Below are 26709 nucleotides of genomic sequence, written 5' to 3'. Positions count from 1 at the left end.
AGTGTCAGTGCTCTCACTGTTGCAATGAGTACAGTAGAAGTGTGTGAGTGTGGGCATGTGGCTCTAATCCTAAGAATGCATGATTGTCACGTCAATTCCTTCACCATTAACCTCTGGAAGTTGGGACTAACAACTCTGTCTTTTCTCTGAAGCTATATACAGTTCCTATATTCTCAGGGAGGGCCTGAAGCATTTCCTCTATTTCCTCTGCATGAGCGCTCCTGAGACCCTATTATACTTATGGGAGCTTTGATGGTCAAGGTCTATATTCTTTAACAGATCTGGTGTGAGGAGGAGTGACTTGGACTAAAAGCAGCCCCAATTTAAGAAACAGATATCAAATACTAGCTAAGGTTTCCACAGGGCAGCTAAAAGGGAGAGACTGATCAATTACAAATCGAGACTGGCTAGCCAAAAGCCAGACTTCTCCACCACAACCTGATGGTAGGACAAAATGTCGTCAAACAATAGTGTTACCAACAGCTGACTCTTTTGAGTTTGCCCTGTTAGGAAAGTCTGCCTTGGGGGATTCAATAAAGCAGCTGGCAAGTTGGAGAAGCCAAGTGTTACTTCATCCAAGGAAGCCTGTAATCTAATAGCAACAGTTCTGCTGGACCCAAGAGCAGAGGAATGGCTGTTCTGGAAGAAGCAACCTGAGCCAGAGTGCTTGGCAGAATCCCAGATACAGGTCCTGGGTGCTAGCTCCTCAGTCTTACCCAGAGAACAGAAGCCCAAAGCAGCCCTGAGCACTTCCCACCATCTTGTTACTTATGACGTATAGTCAGCCATTTTGCCTCACTAGGCCTCATTTTTTTTTGTTTGTAAAATGGGATTAAAGGGAGAAACTCATGCTTTGAATCCAACAAGACCAGGGTTCAAATCCCTACTCTACTATTTCCTGTTTGATCTTGAGCAATTAATTAACCTCTTGAACTTTCAGTTCCTCATCCACAAAATATGGGAAATAACACTTATTATGTAGGGCTTAGGAAAGAAAACAATGTATGTAAACATAGTAAGCAATTGGTAAATATTTGTTGGATCAATAAATGCATAGTAGTGCTTGGAATATAATAGGTGATTTTTAAGTGGAGGTGCATCTTCTTTCTTCCTCAACCAGGTAGGATATGAGACCATATAGTGAGACAAATTAATTTTACTGGAGCCATAGGATCCAGATAACCTAATATACTAGCAATTTTAAGTCTACACCTTCTGTGTTCCCCCTGCTCCACTAGCATGGGTTCTATTCTGACCAGAAATGTATATCTTACTTACACTGATGGTAAATATGTCACGGTTAAAGGCAAACATACCAAGATTACCAAGCTAATATAAAAAAGGGGGAATAATCCCTATTTATGGAAAAATGTGCACATGTTTATATAAATGTTCAGAGTTCTGTATGTAACCTCAAGGGGTTCATAGGTCATCTAAAGCTCTGGGTTAAGGATGTCTGCTACACAAGACTAGAGAGGTAGGGTAACTGGTCAGATTGCTATCAAGTAGATGAAAATTTTAAAAATAACATTACTTACTTTTTAAATCTTAATTCTAAAAGAACCTTGCTTTACATTCTTATCTCCCATCTTTTTTTCCTATTTCTTTCTCTTTGAAGATGATCACAAGTCTTTCTTAAAAAGATAAAAATCATAGCTGATATGTAGCACTTCTGTCTGTCTTCACTTTCTGATGTTGAAGTTAGCATGCTCTATAGTTGGTTGTCAGTAATCATTTTAGTTTAATTGTAATTTGTGTTGCTCCATATGTCATTAATACTATTATGATAATCACTGTTTGGACTCTTGAGCTGCCATGTATATCCCTGTAGTTATATATGCAGATCTATGCCCATTGACCATTAGTGTCACACTACATATATAAGTTTGTCTTTTGGTCTCTAGTTTCAGCTTGAAGCTCTTTATCCCCTGGTCTTGTCAATTGTCCTTTCTTAGAAAGAGCAGCAGCCCTAGCCCTAATTGTGGCTTATCTAACATTCTGTTTGTTGCAGTCTTCACCAGCAACTGTAGTCTGTGTTTTAAAGTCGTGACTTAGCATATCTTTATAGCATTTCTCTGTCCACCCAGCTTGTGGTTGTTCCACTTCAATTTGTCATACTGCAGCTGTGTGAATACGAGACAGGCATCCAGTTTTCATTGTAAAGAGTCTGTGCTTCAATGATTATTGTTTCTTTACAAGTAGATTGGCTATGTTCCTGGACCTGACCTGTTATTGAATATTGAGTACAGCTCCTGGATTATGCTGGTAAAGCAAAGGTCTGTTATTATAGCTTACATCAATGATGTAATTCTGGACACACATGCTTGTAATTTTGTCCAGGAGTCAATCCCAAAAGGTTTCTGATGGTGAACTTTGGTTCAGTGGAAAGTAGCATTTGTTTTTAAAGATGGGAATGATAGACTTCTTTACTATATTAGTGGTCAAATGAGTCAGACAGAATGTTCTGACCAGCTGAAAAATTTCGTTTGTGAGTCACTTCCTCCTTCATTGTCTCTTACCAAATACCCTCCCTCCTAAGCTTAAAATTTGTATACTGTCCTCTAAAAGTATGAGTGGCCCCATAAAATCCTATTATATGAGTTCTCTACATTGTCATTAGATTTCAAACACCATGTTTATGGTTCAAACCGTATATTTAACTTTGTTTTTTAGACCCCACCTATTTAGGATCTACGAGAATGTTCTTAAGGCTATTTCCCTAAATCTGCTTTGCCATGGCTCTGGGGGTCCCCTTGGGGCCCTCCCATAGCAGAAAATAAGCTCTTTAATTTACAAGAGAATAAACAGAATATGAAGAACAAGAGAAACGAAACTGAGTAGCAAGGTAAAGACTGCCTAACATCAAAGGCCTCTTCATGCTAGTAGAAAGTAGAAGACCACAGCCTCCCTTTGATTTGCGGTCTGCTCACTTTGGTCCATTCCCTAATTCTACCCTCTCTTCCTCTCTCCTGTTTCACCACCCTTTGGGGGAAAAAAAACCCACAGTATGTTGGAGCTGCTGACCTTGTGGTAGCTCTTACTGTATGGTGGCTCATGCTGAGAAGCTGGAATAATTTGCATGGTGGGAGAGGGAAAGGGAGTTAATGTCAGTGTGTGGGCATATAGGGCAATTGTCTGGGTGGTAGGCATACTCAGCTAAAGCTGTAAATGGAGTTAGCTCTCCTGAGAAATGAAACCCCAGAAGCCCAGGGGCATGACATGCCTTTGGTGTAAGAAAGCAGCTGAGAGAGGGCAGAAAATGCCTGTCCTAATCCCAACCACAAAATATTGAGTTTGGGGATGAGGGTGGTCTACAGAGGACTTCCTAGCAATGAGATTTTTCTGATCTTGGTGATTATAAACCTAAATCTGGAGGATGTATATAAAGAAGAGCAAAGAGCAAAATCACAAATGAAATGTTGTTGGCATTCACTTATTTTGCTTGTCCTATCTTCCAGGGACTCAGGGCTTTTCTGATATTTGGTGCTCCTTTGAACAATTCTCTGTCCAGCTTCCCCAGCCCAAGTGTTGCCGAGCACCCCCAAAGTTCATCACAGTAGAAACCATGAGTTGGATGCCAGACTCACTCCATAACAAGGTCTTAGCTTCAGCTGGACTGCCTTCTCTGTGGCTCCCAGGCAGTTTGGTGTCAAGCAATGAGATGTGGGTGGGAACATACTCTTTTGCTCTTTCCCACTGCACATAGGCAGATCTCCCCTTTCCCATTGTCTATTCACAAGGCCCCTCCATAAGTACCACTATCCCCTCTCCCTGGCTCTCATTCATGATTTCAAATTTTGGGTCAACTTAATGTAGTCCTTGTCCCTAAAGAAGGTCAATGATACTTCTTTTGAACCTGTCTTACTCTCTTCCCCTAATAATTTTTTTTTTATTTGTAAGCTATTTACTTAGGCCACTTCTAGGTGTCTGAAACAGATCAAACAATCAAATCCAAGTCTCATTGTTGATGGCAGATAGATAATGGCTCACTCTGCTACTTTTCTCAGGCAAGTTATACATTTTAATAGGACCTTTCAATACGTTAGCTTAAGGGTTGGCATACCTTCTCTGCAAAGAGTGAAATAATAAATATTTTAGGCTTTGAGGGCCTTGTAGTCTCTGTTGCAACTATTCTGTTCTGCTATTGTAACCTTACATTAGCAATACACAATTCATTAACAAATTCGAGTGGCTGTGTTCTAATAAATAAATAAATAAATAAATAAATAAATAAATAAATAAATAAACAAACAAATAAATTGAATTTTATGTAATATTCACTGTCACAAAATATTATTCTCCTTTTTTTCCCATCAAGTACAATGGGATAGATAGACAATCAACAAGTAAATAAACAATAAACATATAATTTCAAATTGTGATAAATGCAGGAAGAAACACAAAGTGCAGTTATAGAGAATGAGGAGAAAGCATACTTAGAAATTGTGGTCAGGGAAGGAGAACTTGTGTATAAGGGTATTTTTTATTAAGGAGGTAGCCTGATGAAGAGAAGCCAGGAGTAGGGGAAAGAAAGTACATTCCAGGCAGAAGACTCAGCATGTTTTGGGGTCCTGAGACAGTAAAATGCTTGCCTTGTTCACAGACCTGAAAGGAGACAGTATGACTAGTAGGATTGGAGGAGTAGGTGGGAGAAGTAGGCAAAGGCCAGATTACATAGAGCCTTGTAGACCACTGAGAGAGTATAGAATTTATATAAAGTGCAAAGAAAGCCCTTTTAAAGATTACTCCAGCTAATGTGTGGTGAATAGACTGGAAGGAAGGAGCAAGTACAAGTCGGTTAACCATTCAAAAGTTTATTACAGTAGTATGAGCAAGAAGTGATGGTGGCTTAGATTAGGGTGTTGTCAGTGAAAATAAAGAAAATGTATTTAGAGCTAGAAACTATAGAACTTGCTGATTAGATGTTGGAGGTGAAGGAGATAGCAGAATCAAGAATGATTCGCTAGTTTCTGGCTTCAATAGCAGTAGATGGTAGTTCTTTATGATGAGATGGAAAAGACAGGGAAAGACACAGTTATATTGAAGGGATAGGGAGGAGGGCATTAATAAAGAGTTCTATTTTGGACAGCTTAAGTTTAAGATGCCTTTGAGATTTTCATGGAGATCTCTAAGCAGTTGGTCATGTGAGTCTAACATTTGGAGAAAAGTTTTGGGTTGGGAGTATAAATACAGAAGAAGTCAACATAGAGATGATATTTAATGCAATGGGAATTGAGGATATCTCTTAAGGAGAGGGTGCAGATAGAGAAGAAACTCCAGGAACTAGTGCCGAGGCACTCCAAAATTTAAATATTAGAGAAAAAGAGGAGCTTTCAAAACAGACTTAAAGGGAGTAGTCAAAGATACAGGAGAATTTTTTTTTAATGTATAGTGACACAGAAGCTGAGAAAGAAGACTGTTGGAGAGAAAATACTAAACTCTGTTGAACACTATTAGAAGATCGGTTAATGTGGATAAAAAGGATACTATTGAATTTGGTGATATAGAAATCTTAAGTGACCTTAGGGAGAGGTTTTGGTGGGTGATAGGGATAGACTGGCAATGGCTGAGGTTAACAGAGATGTAAGGCATGGTGAGATTAGCCTCATATGGCCAGTTCCAGAGCTGTGATCTGGAATGAATGACGTGGTAGTTTGGCAGTTTCCAGGACAGTTACTCCCTCAGGCAGCATTGAGTGACATGGTCTTCATGGCCTGGTATGGCTTCTTCCACTCTTTCATGGTGGGTTTAAGAGGAATAAAATGCTCATTGATTTATTTATTCAGCAAATATTTATTGAGTAATTAACAAGTGCCATGTATTCTAGATGCTGGAGATACTATACAGAACAAAACAGACAAAATCTCCTGCCCTGGCGAAGCAGACATTCTAGCCACTAGTAAAGCCAAGTAAAAAGACAATTATAATCAGGACTATTATATTAGGTACTATGACATAACGAAGATACATTAGTCAAGGTAATTAATTCTAGCTGCTATAACAAACAATCCTCACATCTCAGTGATTCAATGCAATAAAAGTTTGTCATTCACAGGCAAATGTAGGTCAAGTACTTCTCCTGGCCAGCTGTCCTTTAAGTAGTGTTTCAAGATCCATGCTCTTTATGTCATATGGCTTCACCATCCTCAGAGTCTGCCAATGAATCCTGTTTTCTGCAGGTCAATAAGCAAAGACAACCCCTTGGAGTATCACATAGCATGATTTATGGCCAGATTTGGAAATTACTAGAAGCCATTCTAATGGCAAGAGAGGCTGGGAAATGTAATCTTCCTCATCACCCAGTAAGGAAATGGAGTTAGTGAGAAAGTAACCATTCTCTGCCACTGAAATGTAGGGCACTAAGTGGGTTCAGAGGAGGAGCTTTTGATATTTACTTAAGGTGTCAAGAAAGGGTTCCTGGATGAAGTAACATCTATACTAAAGACCTGAAGGTAAAGGAAGAATTAACCTGGTGAAGTGAGGTTAAGAATGTTCCAAGCAGAGGGAATAGCAGGTGCTAATGATGGGAAGTGAGAGAGAAAATGATTTGTTTGAGGAACTGTGTGAAGTTCACCATGGCCAGAGTACATGAGCTTACGAATAGTAACAGATGAGAATGAAATAGGAGGCCTGTGCCAAGGGTGGGCAGACCTTTAGGCTGATGTTTACAGATAGAAGAAGAATCAAGAATGCCTCCAGGGCAACTGGTCCCTAATGAAGGCTCCAGATAAGAGGTACTAGGGAAGAAGTTTTGAACTCAAAGGCCTTCAGTGGCTAAGCAGAAAAGTTGAGAGTTTAAAACAGTAGAGAACAGAGTGGCCAGTTAGCTCAGTTGGTTAGAGCATGGTGCTAATAAAACAGTAGAGAGCAATAGTACCTACAGGGAGGTGGAGTGTGCTTGCTGTGCCTAAATATATTAAATTCAAAAACAAAACAAACCACTATGCAGGACAAACGAACCTCATCTCCTGTAGATTTCTGTTCGAAGGCTTCTACAGAGTACTTACATTCACCAAGGAGTGCAGGTCAAAAACAGGAGACAGGACGTTTTCAGAAACAAGATTTTGCATTTAAGTGAATTGTCAACATCTTGGTTTACAAAAGATGGTTCACTTTCCTTCTATTGTATTTGGTTAACTGGCTAGTAAGACTGCAAGTTTCTTAAAGACAGAAATGGGGTTGTCTTATTTCATGTTAATGATGATGATGATGATGATGATGCTAGACACTGCTGTAAATGCTTTATTAACCTACAAAGTCCTCATAACAACCTGTGGAGGAGGTACTATTATTATATCCATTTTTATATGAGGAAACTGAGAGTAAGTTCACAGTGACTTGCCTAACATCATAAAGTTAGACAGTGACAAAGCTGGGATTTGAACCATAGCAAACTGCCCCTATAGTCTATGCTCTAGCCGAAGTCTGCCTCTCAACCAACATTATTCTATACTGCCTCACAGCAAGTATTTACTGGATCTCAACTCTGGGCACTGGGTGAAATTCTGAAAAAAGCAATGAAGAAGACTCACCTCTATCCTCGAGGCGTTATCAGTCTATTGCAGGAGCCCACTAGTCAAGTCTGGCCTGCTGCCTGTTTCTTTATGGCCTGTGACCAAGAACTGGTTGTTACATTTTTAAATGGTTGAAAATAAAATTAAAAAATATATATATATATAGCATGGCACATGAAAATTACATGAAATTTAAACTTCAGTATAGATAAATAAAGATTTATGAGAACACAGCCAGAATCATTGTTTTATGTATTGTCTATGACTGCTTTCATGATACAACCAGGAGAGTTGAATAGTTGCAGCAGAAATTGTATGGCCCACAAAGCCTAAAATATTTATGATCTAGTCCTTTACCTAAAAAGTATGCTGACTCTGGTCTATTGGATCATATAAATATGTAAACATAATTTCAATACAAAATGAAGGAAGGCAGCATTCTTCGGTGGGAAAAAGTATAGGCTTAGACTCAATGGAAACCAACAGACTTGGATTTGAAGCCCAGCTCCATTTCTACTAGCTGCATGATGTTAGATGAGTTACTTAACTTCTTTGAACCTGTTCCCCGGATAATAAGGCTAATAATGCCTTTTGTGTATACCATTGTGAGGACTAGAGATAATGTATGAATAGTGTTTGCACAAAACACTGAAAAATGATACTCTAGTAATAATAATAATAATGTCAATAGTGTGTTATGATAGGGGAAGCAAGGCAATGTAAACATGGCACATGGACACCTAAAACATTTTAGAGGGTTTACAGAAAGCTTCCTAGAGAAAGTGACCTTTGAGTTGGCCTCTGGCATCAGATGGACCTATTTTAACTTACAGTTCTTTCACTTACCAGCTGTGTGACTCTGGGCAGATTACCATTTGGAGCCTCATTTCCATCATAGGTAAAATAAGGATAACAACAACAACAACAACAACAACAACAACAACAACACTGAGTTCACAGAGGCATTCTGAGGATTAAATGAGATGATGCATATGCAACACATAATGCTATGTTTGGCAAGTGGTAAGTATTCAATAAAAGTCAGTCATTGTCTCTGATGGTATTGTGGTTGTTATTATGGTTCAGGATGCAGGATTTGAAGGCAGAGAGATTTGGGCTTGTATTCTGGCCCTGGGCAAGTTATTTAAATCCTCTAACTCTTAGATATCTCATCTGTAAAATGGAGTTAGCTACACTAACTGGGTAGGGTGGTTATTAGGGTTAAATGATATAATCTTCTTAGCCAATGTCTGGCAGATATTGTGCTCAATAAACGGTAAGTGCTCAATAAACGGTAGCTATTGTTATTAGGAATAATGATGGCAACAGTAAGCACTTGATAAATGTTATCAAATGACAACTAACTAGTGGGTCCAAAGTATTCATATTCAGTAGTTGAGAGAGGAAAATCCACCACTTCAGCTTTGACATTATAAAGTAGATATGAAACTGTCTCTAATTTAAAAGCTTTGATATCTTATATATACTAAAGTATTTTCAGAATTTCCTGTTATTTAGTAACCTCTAGTCCTAAACCAGTATATAAATATGACTTATGAGTGTGTGTGAAAGTTACTAAGCAATATGGGGAAATTGTCCTGCTGGCTACTTTTTACCATCAATAAATAACCCATCATTCGATGAAGCAACAATCTCATTTCCTTAAGAAAATAGTAGAGGACATCAGTCAGAACTTTAAAAAGCCCTGTTTTGTAAGCCTTTGGTAAATATATATTTAGATAATGATAAACCAAGACCTTAGAGTGGATTCATAGTCTACTCCCACCTCCACCCCCTCCCCTGCCCCCCACTTCTGTGGCTGGGGTTACGTAAGTAAATGGAAAAATGTTCAGAAACCAGAAGCTCTATTCCGACATTTGGACTGATTAAACTTCCTAACCCCATTTCCTTCTGTGGCTTTTTCCTACTCAGGCCAATAGCTCCCATACAAGACTGGCCCTCAGAAAAGTCATGTAGCAGATCAACTTTCTTTTTGCCTCCTTCTAGGTTTCCTTTTCACTCCTTTCTGCTCTGGGTTCCCAGTATCTTCATGCTGCTCTCCAGTTACCCCAAATCTCTCCCTGCAAAGTCCTGTATGAAATAACTTTCTAGGGCATAGAAAGCCCATGCCATTCTTCCCATTAAAACAGACCTGTCCTGTAACTCTCTCCTTCAGAGCTCTCCTATTGATTTCCAAGGCAATAGGCTATAAAACTATAACAGTGTAGTTACTTCCCACTGTCTCAACTTTGGCATGCTAACATATCCAGTTCATTGACTCCCAAAGAACAGCTTCAGGAGCTCTTCCATGACACCAGGCTATGAGTCTTAGGTTTCTTAGAGTTGGGGTGGGGTTGCTACATGAAACCCATGGTAGCTGTGAAGCAGGCATTCTGCCCACAACAGTGCATTCACAAAACTCCTGCTCTGTGAAGTCAACTGGGGCAGGCTTGTGATGAAGGTTAAATAAGGATAATAACAATATCAACCTCCCAGGGATATTCTGATGATTAAATTAAGTAATATATGTGAATTTTTGCAGAACAATGCCTGACACAGTGTGAGTGTCCAGTGAATAGACACTTAGTTGTTCTTATTCCCACCCATTGAAGACTGGATGGCTAGCCTGCAAGGATTCTGATCCAATACAACTCCTGAGTGCAATTGGTGTCTCTCACAGTGCTCCTTTTTAGAGCCCACTTACCCAGTCCTTCTAGAGCAGTACACACCCTCCACATAAGGATTATATTTGTGGCTTCTGCTCTCTTCTTTTCCTCACCTATCCAGCCTCTTCTGCCTGCTTGCCTGCTGCTGACTCATTTACCATCCATGCTAAAAGCCCTCGTGTCTTTTCTCTCACAATAACCCAGAGGTTATATACTGGCAGCAAATAGGTACTGTGGACATACTTGTTCAGCTCATATGATAATTTTTTAAAGATTTCAGTTGGTTGACAACATTTAAAAATCAGGAGATTTCCTGTAAAAACCTGAGTTTTTGGCTTTTTTAAGTCTTAAAATCCAGCGACACATGCCCAAAATATAGTTGTCAAATATCCATTGCTTCTGGGTGGTGCCTGCCCCCTTAAAACCAGTTATGTCCTTTCTGGCTTGCCACTGTCCCCAGCAGACATGCTTCTCTCTTACTAACACCAGTAATAGCACTTCAGAGCCCACCAGGAAGAGCCTAAATGAGATATTAAAACTGAAGCCCGAATTGGTGGCAACAGAGAACAGGCTTATCTTCCCTGGAGGTCAGGGAAGGGGCTTATCTTGCCTATCTCTGCTTCCTGGAGAGAAGAGATGAGATGTTTCTTTCATTCTGGGGAAGGTTGCCCTTTGCTGGACAATGGGCCAAATGATCTGTTCTAATGGAAAAAGGGAAATATATATATATGTATGTGTGTGTGTGTATAAACACTGAATGTTTACATCCTGTTATAAGTGCATCTGTCCTCAAACAAGGAAGTCCACATGTGTCTATTTCAACTAAGCAGTCTATCTTCCCCCAAAACTAAGGCTTTGCCTGTGGAGTTTATAGGGCTGTATGTTATTCAAATACTTTGGACTGCTTTGTAAATACGATGATGGGTATTCTCTTGGAAAACTTTCCGAAAGCTCTCTGCAGGGTAGGATAGAAAGAATACTCAATGTTAGTTAAGCCAAACTTCTCCAGAGGAGCAGTCAACATCTGGGGGAACCAGGATAGTCGCAAACCCAGTGGCCAGGCATGGCAGGGATGCTTCTAGGAGTGCATCTGCCAGAAGTGTCTGCAGTCTAAGGAAGAAAAATAGCAGTTCAGTTCTTATGAGCTTGGGGTAATGATAATAAACACTTACTTAGTTTACTACTACAGATGAGGCACTGTTCCATTACCTCAGAACAATCCAATGAAGCAGGTCCCATTATAATCTCCATTTTCATCAACGAGGAATCTGAGGCACAATGGTTAAGTAACTAGCTAAGGTTGTGAAAGCAGTTGGTATCAAGATGAGGATTCTAACCCAGGCAGTTGGCCTGTAGAGTTTCTACTCCTAACTACTATACCATGGTTCTCAGTAAGGTCACAGGAACACCAGCAACTGCATCATCTGAGAACGGTTTAGAAATGCAAATTCTCGGGCTCCATCCCCAGACTGCCCCAATCAGACACTCTGGAGACAGATCCAGAAATCTGTTTTTAACAAACCCTCCAGGTGACTCTGAGGCAAGCTTAGGGGATAAGGACTCCCAACAATTGAAATGAGCACAGCAGGTTGCCTACTGGAAAGAATTGGCAGACTGTGCCGTCATTTGAATGAGAATTGAAAGGCTTGGGGGAGGAGGTGGAGAGAAATTGCTTTCCCACCAACTTGTCCCAGTACCTGTGATTTCATTATTAGCCATCCATTCCTTTGGATTGTGAAGGCTGAATGACTTAGAAGACATCTGTTAAAATGCAAATATCCCTGTTCAAAGGAATGCCGTAAGCCAATTCTCTGAGGAATTTTAAGAAGAGTGACCAAAGATTTCTGTTTGCTGAGACTGAAGTGTTTCTGGGAATGCAGGTCTTTTCAGTGCTAAAATAAGAACAGTCCCTCCACCATTCGGATCTGCCTAGGACTGAGTGGTTCCTGGGATATGAGACTTTTGGCACTAAAACCAGAAAATCCTAGGCAAAGCTGGACAAGATGGACATTCCATAACATGGATAACAGAATTGCATATGAGAAGCATGGAATGAACTATAGTAGGTATTGTCACATGGATGACTTGGAAGCCACATAGCTAAAGATGAGTGGCTTAAACATGAGTTTGACAGGAAAAGTTTCAGGATCATATTTTCCAAACTAAAGCAAATGGATGGAGGTAAACTTTTGCATCCAACAAAGACCCATGGGTTATTAGGATATGTAACTGCAGCACCAGAACCTTACATGAAATTTAGTGCTGAAAGATAAAGGTTAAGAATTACTCTCCCAGAAGTTATATAAACGGCAGTACATACATAAGACAGAATACAATGTCCCCATTTAAAAGTATGGTAACAAAGAATCTTAAAGCCATGGGAAAATGCTACTTAAGGGGAAAAATCAGGCAGTAAAATGGTAGCTATCATTTTGAGGTAGTAGGATCTCAACCATGTCAGGAAAGTGTGCAGCAATAAAGGCTAGGAGAGAAATATGCTACAATGTTATTTTGGTTACTTCTGGATGGTGGGATCATGCATGGATGATGTTTTCCTGCTTCTTGATTCTTGTCCGTAACTCCCAAATTTCTACATTACCATGTAATCAGCCAATAAACAAAATAAATAAATGAGGGGAACAAGAAGACTTCTCCATGGTGGACATGTTAGAGGAGAATCACCCAACATGGGAGGTGCTGAGAGGAGTGGACCTTTCCCAGGGAAGACTCTCCAGCATGCAGCTGTGGGGAAAGAGATCCGGGCACCTTTGACTGGGGCTGAACAGAACACAGAGGACTACGCCACTGCCAGGAAGGAGGTGGGGCTCACGTTTTCCTCAGACAACCTGTGGCAACAAGGGAGGGATCTCACTTCTGCTATAACCAACCATTGCCTGATTTTGCAGAGACTGCTGCTCTGGCTATATTGCTGCCGCCATCTGCCAACTTTGTTGAAAACTTAACCGGGAAGCTTGGCTGGACAATGTAGTTGGATATAGGACAGTGTAGTTGAGATTTAAAAGTATGTCTTTTGACCATTTATATAGCCTAGCTTTGGAGTCAATTTAGTTATGCAACATTAAAGGGGTAGATACTCATGGAAGGCTGTGGAGGTGGGGTGGGGGTGGGAGGAAGTGTCCCTTTTAAGTATCCCAGATGCTCTAGCAGGACCTTGGGAACTTTTGGAGAAATGTCTTCATGTAGGTGCAGGTGGGACTTTTCTGATGTCCACTTATATTCTTGCCCTCAGGGCTCCACCGACACTCTGATCTCCCTTGAAGGGGACAGTAGTACCCATAGTTGGCCATATTCCTTGCTGTAAAACCCAAGGCATTAACCAGAAGAGGGACTGGATATATGTGTGAGTTGGAAGAATGGCCATAGAGGCTCATTATCCTTCACTGTAACTTCAGAGAAGGGCTCTTTGATATGTATCAAAATTATAATATGGGGAATGAAAAACTTCCAGTGGAGTGTGGTTTTGGAAGGACAGGAACAAAGATGTCCATGGTTTCTTTCTTCTGGTTGAGTTCCCTCCTCCAGTATCACCTGTATTATTAGTAAACTCAATGCAAGAAAGCTAAGCATGGCAATGGGAAGAGCAAGGAACAGAAAATAAAGAAAGATTAGTTTAAAATGGTCCAAGTTTAAAGCTAGTTTAAAGCTAAAAAAGAAGGTAAAGGAAGTCTGAGTTATCTTCATTATCTAGTTGAGCTCACCAGAATAAGAGAGCCAAAATGGATTTGAGGCAGAAGCTTATAAGTGTGAATAAAGACTGCATTTTCTTAACGTATTTTCTGTGTCACATTAATCTTGGGAACCAAGTGTAATAGCAGGCAACTGACAAGAGTCTTGGTGTAGTGTTGTGGAGGAAACCCAAGCATCTGAGAAGTATAACTAGCCTTGCAGCTTTCCTTTCTTTATCCTATTACTGCCATTGTTTGCACATAAAAGAGGTCAGAGTCAGTAGAAAGAAGGGTGGCCTGAGAAGTCCCCAGTGAACTGCCCTTCTTTTAAAAAGGCAGTATGATGAAGTCATTCATCATGGGATAAGATTTTAAGCTGAGCTTCCTCGTCAGAGCACATTATTTTCGCTTATTTCAAATGTAAATCCTTCTGACTGTTTTTCTTCTCTAAGAATACTTTACATCTCTAGCCCTGCCTACCACTGCTCCCCAGCAAGAATCATCTACTTCAGCCAAGCTGTTCACCTTAGTGTCCCCCAAATATACTGTAAACATCCCCACCAGCAGGCTTTTCTCAAATTCACCCCCGTGCCTAGTCCATCCTTCTCTCTTGAAAAATCAGACTCTTCTTCCCTTCCTAAACTGAACACAAAGCCTCACCAGGCCTTCCTCTCAGCCCTGCAATTCATTTTGATTGCTTCATCTGGGTCTTTGTTTTTCACCTGAACCACAGCTGTTTATTCTGTTGCTTCAAAGATTCAGTGAAGTTTTGTAATAGGAAATATTTCTGCAGGATATATATTGTTCTAAAACTTAGCCACTTGGAAGCCACTTTCTGTATACATGAAGTGGACTGGGTGCCCAAGAGACTATACTTTAATCTCACAGCTAAGTAAAGAAATTATTGAATATCATTCCATTTCCTACAGTAAAATAAACAGGCTCCCTGGGGCGGGGGTGGGGTGGGAAAGCTCTGTGAACCACTGTGGCTCTTTCATGGGACTCACCTTAAAAAAGCAGTCTACAGTACCCAGAGTTTATATAGCCCTTAACTTCCAAGGAGGTCATAGTGCCCCTTAATATATAGACACAATATTAATGACCCATTAGCAATAGGATAGGGGCTTGGAGTTGTTTTGCCAGCAATAGGGATGAGGCAGCACACGATCTTTTAGTCTCTTACTACTTGTGACCAAGGAAAGCCATTTTCCAGCTAGGGTTGGGCCTTGGAAGGGAGCCAAGCTAATTGATCCACAAAGTGCCCTTCCTTGACCTAGAACTTTAAACACTTCTGCTCACCAACCAGAAGTGATTCATTCTTTCAAGGCTCTTATGGTCTTCAATTCCTCACATGACTCCAGGAGAGTGGGCTCTGGATTCTGACTATCTGAATTCAAATCCTGGCTCTTCTCACTAACTTGGGTAAATCACTCAACTTTCTTATGTCTCAGTTTCTTCATCTGTAAAATAAAACTAATAATGCCTAACTCTTAAGATTGTTATAAGGATTCAAAGAGATAGTATATATCAAGTCCCGAGAGTGATGTCTGGCATATACTTGCTTCATGGTAGTTATTAGTATTCTTCACTCTTCTTCAATGAAGAAACCGATAGCTGAAGTATCTTGCTCTGCAGGATTTGGTTTGCTCTATAACCTGATGCCAAGAGCTTCCCCCATCTTCATTTGGTTATCAAACTAGATTCCTTAATAACCATTCCTTAATGCCTCCTTCCAGCCCTCAGCTCTCACCCCCTGCCCATTTTGACATTATTTGGTACTTTTTTTGGGATCAGACACTGCCATGGGTACTTCAAAGAAACATCAAATAAATATTGTCTCTGCCCTCAATGAGCTCAACAGTGACCTCTGGAGGTGGGCCAAAAGGAAGGCAACATACCCTATCACAGTGAGCATAGCCCAAACCCACTGAGATTAGGCATATGCTGACTCAGCTCCAAAATATGTTTTTAACACAAAGTTGGGAAAGTCACAATAAAAGGTCAGGGAGTTGTGTTATAAGACATTCTTGTTGTGTGTGTGTGTGTGTGTGTGTGTGTGTGTGTGTGTGTGTGTGTTTTAATGAGGATTTGGTTTCCTAACAAGGTGAGAAAATTCCACATCTATTGCATTATACTGGAAACTATGAGAATATCTATCTATCGATCTATCTATCTATCTATCTATCTCTCTATCTATCTATCTATCATCTATCTACCTGCACACCTATTTCTTATTTCATCTGGGTACTAGGCCCTTGAAGAGCTTCCAATCTAGCAAAAGTCTTGAAACAATTTTTAAAATAATGCAACAAAAAGACAAACGTCTGATTCCACTTATATAAAGTAAAATAGTCAAATTCATAGAGATAGAAAGTAAAATAATGGCTACCAAGGCTGAGTGAAAGGGGGAATAGAGATTTATTGCTTAATGGGTGCAGAAGTTTAGTTTGGGATAATGTAAAAGTTCTGGAACTAGACAGTGCTGATGGTTGACAACGATGTGAATGTACTTAATGCTACATAACTGTACACTTAAAAATGGTTAATATAGTAAATTGTATGATGTATATATTTTCCCACGATTAAAAAAATAATGCAAGACTACAAAAAACCCACCTCAAATGCTAAATTATGCAAATCAGGTTGAATGTCATTTTTTTCTATAATGAATTCAGAATAAGGAAAGCCTAAGAAAGACTGAAGTAGCTCAGGAAAGTGTCACAGAAAAGGCAAAATATAAGCTGAGCTTAGATGAAATGGTACAATTTGGAAAAGAGGAAGAGAGGGGAGAATGGAGGGAGCAGAGGCCCAGAGATAGTGATGAACATGACCTGAACAATGAGCACAGTAGCCCCACAAAAGGAGGTGAGTGTGACTAAGAAAACTGTAAGGACTATGGCTTCTTGAGTGGAGTGAGGCCTGACCACAGGGGAACTTGAACAATAGGCAGACATTTGAATTGGAAGCTTTGGGAACTAAAGATTCATTGTCGTGCTATACGATTTAACTTTTTACTGCTAAAATCTAAGCAATATCTGCAGTCTAATTAATTATAATGAGCCTGGTTTTGATAATACAATGTAATTATATAAGGTGTCACCATTGGTGGTGGGGAATCTGAGTGATGGGCACAAGGGACTTCTTGGCACTATTTTTGCAACTTCTTGTGAAACTGTAATTATTTCAAAATAAAAAGTTAGAAAATTAATGTTTGAAAAATCAGTCTGCCATGCCTGTGTGTGACCGAAAGCAGACAAACTAGAGACAGGATGGGAAAAGTTTGTTCTAAGCAAATATTTCCTCATTTAAACACTTAAACATGGTTCATTCAGAAAAGAGATTGGTCCCAGATAAACAAAAGTCTCATTTCCACCATTTAGTCAAAGAGAAAAATTTGAGTTTGCTGGATTTGAGAGCCAAATGCTATGCTGCCGGATGAGGATGTTTAGTTTTGGGATTTTGGAGTTGAGAGTGACCTTCTAGTCAGCCATCTACAGGTGAGTCAGGCCCTGACAGGGCAAACAGCAATCTGTTTATAAAGAGATTGTGAGTGACTCATCTGCTCAGATGTTGGACCAGCTAAACTAGAGCTTATTCTCTAGAAAAACACTGCTAAAGTCTGTATTATACAGAGAAGGTACTGGGGTTGGTATAAACTTCTGCAGTAAGTGAGTGGGCATCTGGCTGTACAATATACTCATTAAGTGATGGAGACTCAGAAGTTCATTATTCAAACCTCATCTGCTTGCCCAACTAAGCCCATTTAGCATCCAAAACCCACAAAAGAAAAAGCTGAATGCCAAAACGCATGCACTGCCAGAGGCGTTTTTGGTGGTTGGTGGCTGGCAGGCAGTTAATGTTGAACAATGCTACAAATATACTTGAACAATTCACAAGGGTTCATGGGGCCCCAGTAGGGTAGCAGCTGGTCTCAGTGTGCTCCGAGCATTTTGAGTGGTTCCGGGATCAGCAGTGATACCAAATCTGAATTTGCGCTAATCTGGTGAATACCACTCACCCCACCCTGGTCCTCCCTGAGACCTCACCTCACCCACCTCACATACCACTGGAGGCTCTTCAGCATCTGAGCCACACAGGCAGCCAGCAGACAGTGGCAGGCCTCTGGGTGCCCTGGGTCTTTTGCTGAGCTGCCCCAGGCCTGGTACTGTTAGTAGCTGGCCTTGGTTTGGAGCGTGGACTCTCTCACACACCTCCATATCCAGCATAGGCAGCTTCCAAAAACAAATCACTGTGTAGCAACTACCAAGTAGCCTCTGGGCCGGTCACAGGCAGTGGCTGACCTTGGCTACACAAGGAGCACCCCTAAGGGGCCCCAAACCAACACACATACAGTGGCTGACTTCAGACCACAACAGAGCACAACCTGATTATCCCCACAAGTGGTACACCCAAAGGGCAGTCTCAGCAGGCACCAGAACTCACTGGGGCAAATCTCACTCTGTGGGGTTACCACCTGCATAGCAGCTCATACACTTTGGTCGTGACCAATGCTCACAGCCAGTAAACCTGAGGGTCGACCTCACCCATTGACATGCAAACAGCAATCAAAGCACACAACCCATACAAGGGATACCACTGTAGCACCCAGCTCTGTTAACCAGGGAGATAGTACCACTGGGTCACATAGGACATCTACTATATACTTAAGCCACCTAGCTAAGAATGAGAAACATAACATATCTACCTAATACATAGAAACAAACAAAAAGAGGAAGCCAAAATGAGAAAACAAAAAAACATGTCCCAAATGAAAGAACGTGACAAACTTCAGAAAAAGAACTAAATGAAATGTAGGCAAGCAATCTACCAGATAGAAAGTTCAAAACAATGGTTATAAGGATGATTAAGGAACTTAGTGAGAACTTCAACAAAGAGATGGTAACATTTAAAAAAAAACAGAAACCATTAAAAAGAACCAATTGGAAATAAATACAATCCATACAATAAATACAATAAGTACAATAACTGAAATGAAGAGTACACTAGAAGAAATCAAATACAGATTAGAAAAAGCAGAGGATCAGAGCAATGATTTGGAAGACAAGGTAACAGAAAACATCCAATGAGAACAGGAACAAGAAAAAGAAATTAAAAAAAAAAATAAGGATAGTATAAGGGGCCTTTAAGACAAGAGCAAGTGTAACAACATTCACATCGTAGGGGTACCAGAAGGAGAAGAGAGAGAGAACAAGGATTTGAAAATCTATTTTAAGAAATAATGACAGAAAACTTTTCTAACCTGGTGAAGGAAATAGACATACATCCCCAGGAAGCTCAGAGAGTCCCCAAAACCAGGGACCCAAAGAGGCCCACACCAAGACATGTCATCATTAAAATGCCAAAGGTTAAAGACAAAGAGAGAATCTTAAAAGCAACAAGAGAAAAGCAATTAGTTACCTACAAGAGAGCTCTCATAAGACTGTCAGTCAATTTTTTAACAGAAACTTTACAGGCCAGAAGGGACTGGCAGGAAATATTCAAAGTAATGAAAAGCAAGGATCTATAACCCAGATTACTCTACCCAGCAAAGCTATCATTTAGAATCGAAGGACAGAGAAAGAATCTCCCACATGAGAAGGAATTCATTGTCACCAAGCCAGTATTACAGGAAAGGTTGGAGGGACTTCTTTAAGAAGAAAAAACATATATGTATCAAATATATGAATAAAGAATGGTAATAACTACATATCTATCAATAAATACTTCATATGAAAAAGAATCAAATGCTCCAATCAAAAGATAAGTTGGCCAAATGGATAAAAAAACAAGACCCTTACGTAGGCTGCCTACAAGAGACTCACTTCCGATTAAAAGACACACACAGACTAAAAGTAAAGGGATGGAAAAAGATATTTCATGATGGACCCAGAGGGTATGTATTGAGTGGAGTAAGTCAGAGAAAGACAAATGTCATATGATTTCACGTACATGTAGAATCTAAAGAACATAAACAATAACAACAACAACAAAATACAGAAACAAACTCATAGATATGGAGAACATTTTTAGGGTTACCATATGGGAGGGAAGTGGGGGTAGGTGAAAAAGGGGAAAGGTATTAAGAAGTACAAAATGATAGTTACAAAACAGTCATGGAGATATAAAGTATAGCGTAAGGAACATAGCCAATAATATTGTAATAACTGTGTATGGTGTCAGAGGGACACTAGATTTATTGAGGTGATCACTTTGTGAGTTATATAGATGTCTAATCTCTATATTGTACACCTGAAACTAATATAATATTATATGCCAACTATAACTAAAAATTAAAAAGTACAAATTGGTAGTTATGAAACAGTCAAGGGAATATAAAAAATGCAGGATAGGGAATATAGTCAATAGTATTGTAAAAACTATGTATGGTGCCAGGTTGGTACTAGACTAATGGGGGGGATCACTTCATAAATTATATAAATGACTAACCACTATGCTATACACCTGAAACTAATATAAAATAATATCAAATGTCAAATGTAATTAAAAATTTAAAAGAAAAAAATTAAAGAAGAAAAGTCGAATGTCAATAAGCAAATTTTCTTCCTTTTCCTCCTTGGATTTTTTTTCTAAAGAACAGATGTTGATTAGGGTGGACAGTGAGTGAAAGCACAGGAGTTAGAGGTGAATAGACCAAAGTTTTGCCACCCTGAAGCTTTGGGGATGTTGATTTTAAGCTGGTTATTAAGAAACAAAAGACTTAGAAAGAATCTTTGACTCTCCTCTTTTTCTTCCTAAGAAGTTCAGTCCGAAATACCTGCTCCAGGAAAGAAATCTTAGCTTATTCACCTTAGCCTAATTTGAGTTAAGTACCATAGACAGGAAGGCGCCAAGCAGAAGGGCTTGGTAGCTAGACTATCCCCTGTATCCTATTGAAGCATGAATTTATATGCTAGGTATGTTAGGCTCTTCCTCAATTAGCTATAAATCACCCATTTCAATTTTTAAATCTAAAATCCCATCGTGCCCTTTTCTCTTTTGTCCAAAATGGCATATAGACGCAGTTTTGCCTATCTTTGAAATGTTCATGGTTATGTGAATTCCCCATGCACAAGTATTAAAATATGATTTTCTACTGTTAATGTGTCTTTGTTAATTTGATTATTAACCCAGCTAGAAGAACTTACGAAAATTATTATTTTTTAGCCTCCACAGAGGTCATCCTTCCAGATCATCTCTCATAACAAGTAGCTAGCCTGTTCTCCTTCTGCCTCCCCTTTAGCTGATTGGGACCTTGCATGAGACATTTGAGGTAAATCCCATCAGCTGGCTTTAGCTGGTTGCCCAGATAAAGGCCAAAAATGGAGGTGGGAGAGTGATGAGAAGCAACTTGAAGCTCTTTTCTCTGTTTTTATCTTCCACTTGCCCTTCCTAAAGTTTATATTTTTCACCCTTTTTGGTTTCTTGCTTCAGAATTTTGTGTGTGGGTGGTGGGGATATCAGGCTCTTGCTGCTGGTATAGTTTGTTTTCCACCTTGCATAGCAGCTGGCTTCCTTAATGCTTCGGAGGTAACTCAATTATCTTGATTGTTTCCATTTGAGCTACCAAATTAAACCAGCCTGTCATGAATATACAAAGGATTTATCATTTAATAGCTGAATTGCTGGAGTCATTAAGGAATATGAGTAAAACAGCCAAGTCATTGTTAATCTTGCAGAAAATGTAACTGTGGAGAAGGCCATGGCTTCCTGTTGTATCCTTGAAGGTTTCACTCTGTGAAAGGATGGCTTGTATTTTGCCTTTCTGGCCTTGGGAGTTGGAAGCATAGTTTGGGGGTGAGATAAGGGGCATGGCAGGATAAAGGGAAAGCAGAGAGGACTGTTCGAGTCTTCTGAGAGCAAGCTGTGCACTTTTGGTTTTTGCATAACTCTTCAGACTAGTGTCCTACAAAGTTTGCTCCTAAATTATTTGTATGATTTCCTGGGCAGGTATTTGCATTCACTGGGGCAGGTAGCTCAGTTCCAGTCCTTCCCACTGCTCCAGTGTAGCTCCAGAGAGAGGACAGAGTAAGTTTACCAAGGGGACTCAAAACTTTAATGTCTTTATTCATCACATCCAAAACTGGGTTCCCATTCAGCCAGTGGCTGATGAAGGTCCTTGACCTGGACCTACACCAATTCTTCTGCAGAGCAGAACAGTGGACCCCAAAGCCAGGCTGCACATCAAGCCAAAAAACTAACTTTTTACTGTGTGCTAGAGTAGTGGTGGGAAAAGGGGTTCCTGAAGGGGAAATCCTTGAGCACCTCTTAGCAGTTGACTGTGTAATTTGCCCTGCTATCAGCCTGTGCTCTTTCTCCTGTGAACACACTAGGCTAAAAAATTAGCCCTATGGTGAATCATGGGTATATGTACCCACACGGGGAAGGAGATGAGTAGGCATCGGAAAAGTCCCACCTGCACCCCAAAGTTCCCAAGGTCCTGCTAGAGCATCTGGGATACTTAAAAGGGACACTTCCTCCCACCCCCACCCCACCTCCACAGCCTTCCATGAGTATCTACCCCTTTAATGTTGCATAACTAAATTGACTCCAAAGCTAGGCTATATAAATGGTCAAAAGACATACTTTTAAATCTCAACTACACTGTCCTATATCCAACTACATTGTCCAGCCAAGCTTCCCGGTTAAGTTTTCAACAAAGTTGGCAGATGGCGGCAACAATATAGCCAGAGCAGCAGTCTCTGCAAAATCAGGCAATGGTTGGTTATAGCAGAAGTGAGATCCCTCCCTTGTTGCCACAGGTTGTCTGAGGAAAACGTGAGCCCCACCTCCTTCCTGGCAGTGGCGTAGTCCTCTGTGTTCTGTTCAGCCCCAGTCAAAGGTGCCCGGGTCTCTTTCCCCACAGCTGCATGCTGGAGAGTCTTCCCTGGGAAAGGTCCACTCCTCTCAGCACCTCCCATGTTGGGTGATTCTCCTCTAACATGTCCACCATGGAGAAGTCTTCTTGTTCCCCTCATTTATTTATTTTGTTTATTGGCTGATTGCATGGTAATGTAGAAATTTGGGAGTTACGGACAAGAATCAAGAAGCAGGAAAACATCATCCATGCATGATCCCACCATCCAGAAGTAACCAAAATAACATTGTAGCATATTTCTCTCCTAGCCTTTATTGCTGCACACTTTCCTGATATGGTTGAGATCCTACTACCTCAAAATGATAGCTACCATTTTACTGCCTGATTTTTCCCCTTAAGTAGCATTTTCCCATGGCTTTAAGATTCTTTGTTACCATACTTTTAAATGGGGACATTGTATTCTGTCTTATGTATGTACTGCCGTTTATATAACTTTTAAGACATAATACAACAGTGCTAGACCTTTCCATGAAATTTAGTGCTTCAAGATTAAAATAGGTGACTTTGAGGGCTTATAATCTGCCAACTACTGTTCTAAGTGCATCACACTTATTACCTCATTTAATCTTCATACAACTCTATGAAGCAGGTGTTATTATTTTCCCCAGGTTAGAAGCACAAAGTAGGGCTCAAAAGAGTAGAGTAACTTGCTCAGAGGAACACGGGTAGTGAGTGGCAAAGGTGGGCTTTGAACCCAGACACTATAGTGCTAGATTCTGTGCTTTTAACAACTATAAACTAGCCAATCCTAGAACTAAATGCAACCATTAAGGCAGTTTACAATCTAATATACAACATACAATGACATTTTCTGGTCAAGAGAAGTGTCTTTGGGATCTAATAAACGTTATGTCATTGGTTTATATCCTACACTCATAACATCATTATCAGCCATAAATAACAGACCTTTCCCAAGGATGTGAAGAATCTCATGGGAAAGCGGATAGACATAAAAAGTTTTTCTTGCTTCTTTGAAATGTTACCCTGTATGTATCAATTATATAAAATCTACTGCTTGTAAACTTAAAACTTAATTAGGAGAGAAATTGCCCATCAAGAGAGTAATTGCAGTGTTACATATAACAGGGACAATTTCCCATTTCTGTAGTAAGCCTCTCTTTCTTCAGAGTAGCATTTTAAACACCTCTCTCCCAACCAAATATAGATGGTTGCACTTCCAGGACTTAGGTTGCTCCTTAGCTCCCCTTTTCTCTTCTGCATCTTAAAATTCTCCCCATTTCCCCATCCAGAATCTCTGAGATTCAGCCCTTTCCTTCTCCGGTCCCTGCATTCCAATCACCAAAGTACTGATGTGGGTGTGGACTTTGTTCAGGATCAAAGCCTCCATCCCCTCTTGTGAGCATATCTCCACCAAATAACAATTGATCTGCCTAGCGAAATTCATTACCGTGCATTCCCAGAAGTCCTGATTTCCAAGATATCTCTCTGGGTGTCTCCAACAGAGTTCCACGATTTGCTCTGCACTTCTCTGCACTTGTTCCTCATCTTCCCCCTCGGGCAACCTCCCGATTTGGCTCACCCTGGAATATATGTCTTCCAGAAAAGGAACTCCCTCAAAGGAAGCCTGCCCCAGAGCTGTTATTGAGAAAGGGGCACCAGCCTAGAGTCTCAGTAGCCAAAGACCAATGGACATTGTTTCTTCCTCACCCTCCTCCAGTTGAGACCAACTATTTTGCCCCACATTCACCACCATACTTGCAGCAGAAGACTCATCCTGAAAAAGAGTCTGTACTAGACCTGCGGTTGTGAATGATGCCCATGCTTGTACTGTCAAAGGCCAAGGACAAACCAAGTCACTTTTCTCTTTTCTACTCTTCCTCTTCCATTTACTTTTCTTCCTTACATTTATCCCACTGTCAGCAGCAAAGAGTGCCCCTCCAATGAAGCCTGGCCCAGAGCCACAGCTAATCCTGAGGCATCAGGCTGGGTCCTCTAATACAAAGAACAATGGACCTTTTATCTGTCTCACTCTTTTGACCTCTGCTTCCATGCCCCATATTGACTTCATCAATAGCAGATGGTGAAGCCCCTGCAAAAGGCTTCAGTATCTGAGCTGGGCCTATAAAAGATGCCCAAGCCTGAACTGTCAGAGGCCAAAGACTAGCCACAATCTTTTTGTCCTTTTGATTTCTCCCTTTATGGCTGCTGTTCTGCCCTACTTTTATCTTCCCATTGTCTGCCAAAGCATCCCTCTCAGAAGATGGCTGATATGGGCTTGTTGCTGGCAACAGAGCACCAGTTGGTGCCTTGCAAGTCTTAGTGAGAACTGATATCTTTTCCTCCTCAACGTTCCCCATTGGCTTCCTGTTTTCATGCCTCACATCAACTCCAGTATTAGCAACTGGCAAAGCCCTCACAACGCAAGTCTGACCCAGAACTGGGGCTGTGGAAGATGCCTGTGTCTGGAGCGTCAGAGGCCAAGGAAGATATACACTATCACTTTCCCTTCTATTCCTCCTCTTACAACTGTTTTTCTTCCTTATGTTTCTCTTGCTGTTAGCCCCCTGCAGCGCAGCATGAGCAGGAGTCATATGTGGACATAGGGCATCAGCCTCTGCTCTCAAATACAAACTAAGCACAGATCTTTTATCCATCTCATCACTCTCTCCTTGACCCATGCTTTTTTGTCCCAAGTTTTCCCCACTACTTGTAGTGAGAGTAACATCTTCAAATGGAGTCTGAATTGTAAGCAGGGATCCTTCAGGTGCTGCGGCTGAATCTGTGTCATTGTCTGGGTTTCAGAGCCTCCATCAGAGCTTCCGTCAGAGCTAAAATATCTTTTTCCATGTTGCTACCCCCTCCAACTTTTCTTGGCGTTCGTTTCTGGATCAGGTAAGATGTTTACCTGGAGCAGATAGAGCAGAAGTAATCCAAGAGGCAAACATGAGTTGTAGTCAAAGTTATCAAAAAAGTTCCTTCTGGAAGGAGAGTATCAAGTATCAGATCTGGGGGATAAAATCCAGGTTAGTTCCCAAAGATACCTGAAACAATTAAAGAACAGAGCAGGTTGAAGAGGTGGTGAATGAGGTGAGGGTGTTCTCATACATCTGATCTAATTGGTAGCTAGCTCATTCATTTAGTGCTAGATCCACTACAACTTTCCACAAAAAAACTCTATTCCTAGTACGGCACATCTACTGATGACCCTGGACTCCCTCAAAGTACTGATGGGTGGAATGATTTTCAATGTTCATCAGCCTTCGATATCATCTCTATCTTTGAAAGTAGAGGATGACACTGGAAAAACAGCAAAATGACACAAATATTTGCATACATATTTCCTTTTGCATTTAAGGGATAGAGAGATTGGTTAATGGTCAGGTACAGACTTCAGTATTGTTGGTGTTACCTTTGATGCTTCACATAACCTCGGGCAATCAAACCATTGGTGAGAACTCTGTGGTTGAGCCTATAAAATCAGAGAAAGAAAGCATCATCAAAGTCAGTCTGACCAGGTGCCCCTGGGAGCCAGTCTGAGCAGTCCTGGCTGTCCTAGAAATGCTTTGTCGGAGTTTCTTCTTAAGTTCACTCTTTTTGGTTCCATGTGGAGAAATTGGTGTATACACCAATGACTCAGAGAGTCTACATAGTTTGGTAACACATCTTTATCAATTGATGAAGAGAGTCTGTTTAGTTCAGTATAGTATTAGGATTCAGTTCTCCTTCACTGATTTCTGATTCTTTGAAAGTTGAAAATACAGATTTGGGCTGAGGGTCTTGTTCCATTAGCCAGTACAATTCATTCTTCATGCATTCGAAGTAAGCAGAACTAAAGAGACAGTTTCTATTTCACAAAATCATAAACTTTCCAGTCCTGCTGCAAATTCCAGTCCTTTTTAAGCTTTCTACTGTGCTATATATATGTGCAACATAATCTTGGAATGAGCTAATTATTTACATAATATCCTTTCTCTCTGAGCAAACATTTTTATTGACCTTTTGATCAA

At 40.5% G+C, this 26709-nt stretch overlaps 1 protein-coding gene across 5 annotated transcripts; it reads right to left on the bottom strand.

Annotated features, from left to right (window-relative positions):
* Positions 1-9286: 9286 nt before the first annotated feature.
* On the bottom strand, positions 9287-26176 carry LOC111729044. 5 transcript variants are annotated; one of them, XR_002776060.1, is made up of 3 exons: positions 26112-26173; positions 25608-25743; positions 9287-11290 (listed from the first exon to the last, which is right to left on the bottom strand). XR_002776060.1 is itself a non-coding variant. In XM_023520019.1 (2 exons), exon 2 carries the CDS (start codon positions 25378-25380, stop codon positions 24667-24669), a length of 714 nt encoding a protein of 237 aa, XP_023375787.1. In that variant the 5' UTR covers positions 25381-25607; positions 26112-26176; the 3' UTR covers positions 23056-24666. The 5 variants fall into 5 exon arrangements, 3 of the variants coding, with proteins under 3 accessions (XP_023375787.1, XP_023375785.1, XP_023375786.1); XR_002776061.1 differs by lacking the exons at positions 25608-25743; positions 26112-26173 and adding an exon at positions 11390-12809; XM_023520019.1 differs by lacking the exons at positions 9287-11290; positions 25608-25743 and adding an exon at positions 23056-25607 and having other exon boundaries at positions 26112-26176.
* Between the last annotated feature and the right edge of the window lie 533 nt (positions 26177-26709).

Source organism: Pteropus vampyrus, unplaced genomic scaffold (genome assembly GCF_000151845.1).
Source record: "Pteropus vampyrus isolate Shadow unplaced genomic scaffold, Pvam_2.0 Scaffold244, whole genome shotgun sequence".
Lineage (NCBI taxonomy): Eukaryota > Metazoa > Chordata > Mammalia > Chiroptera > Pteropodidae > Pteropus > Pteropus vampyrus.
Note: the sequence above shows the minus strand (reverse complement) of the source record. Positions and strands in the feature narration are given on the sequence as shown.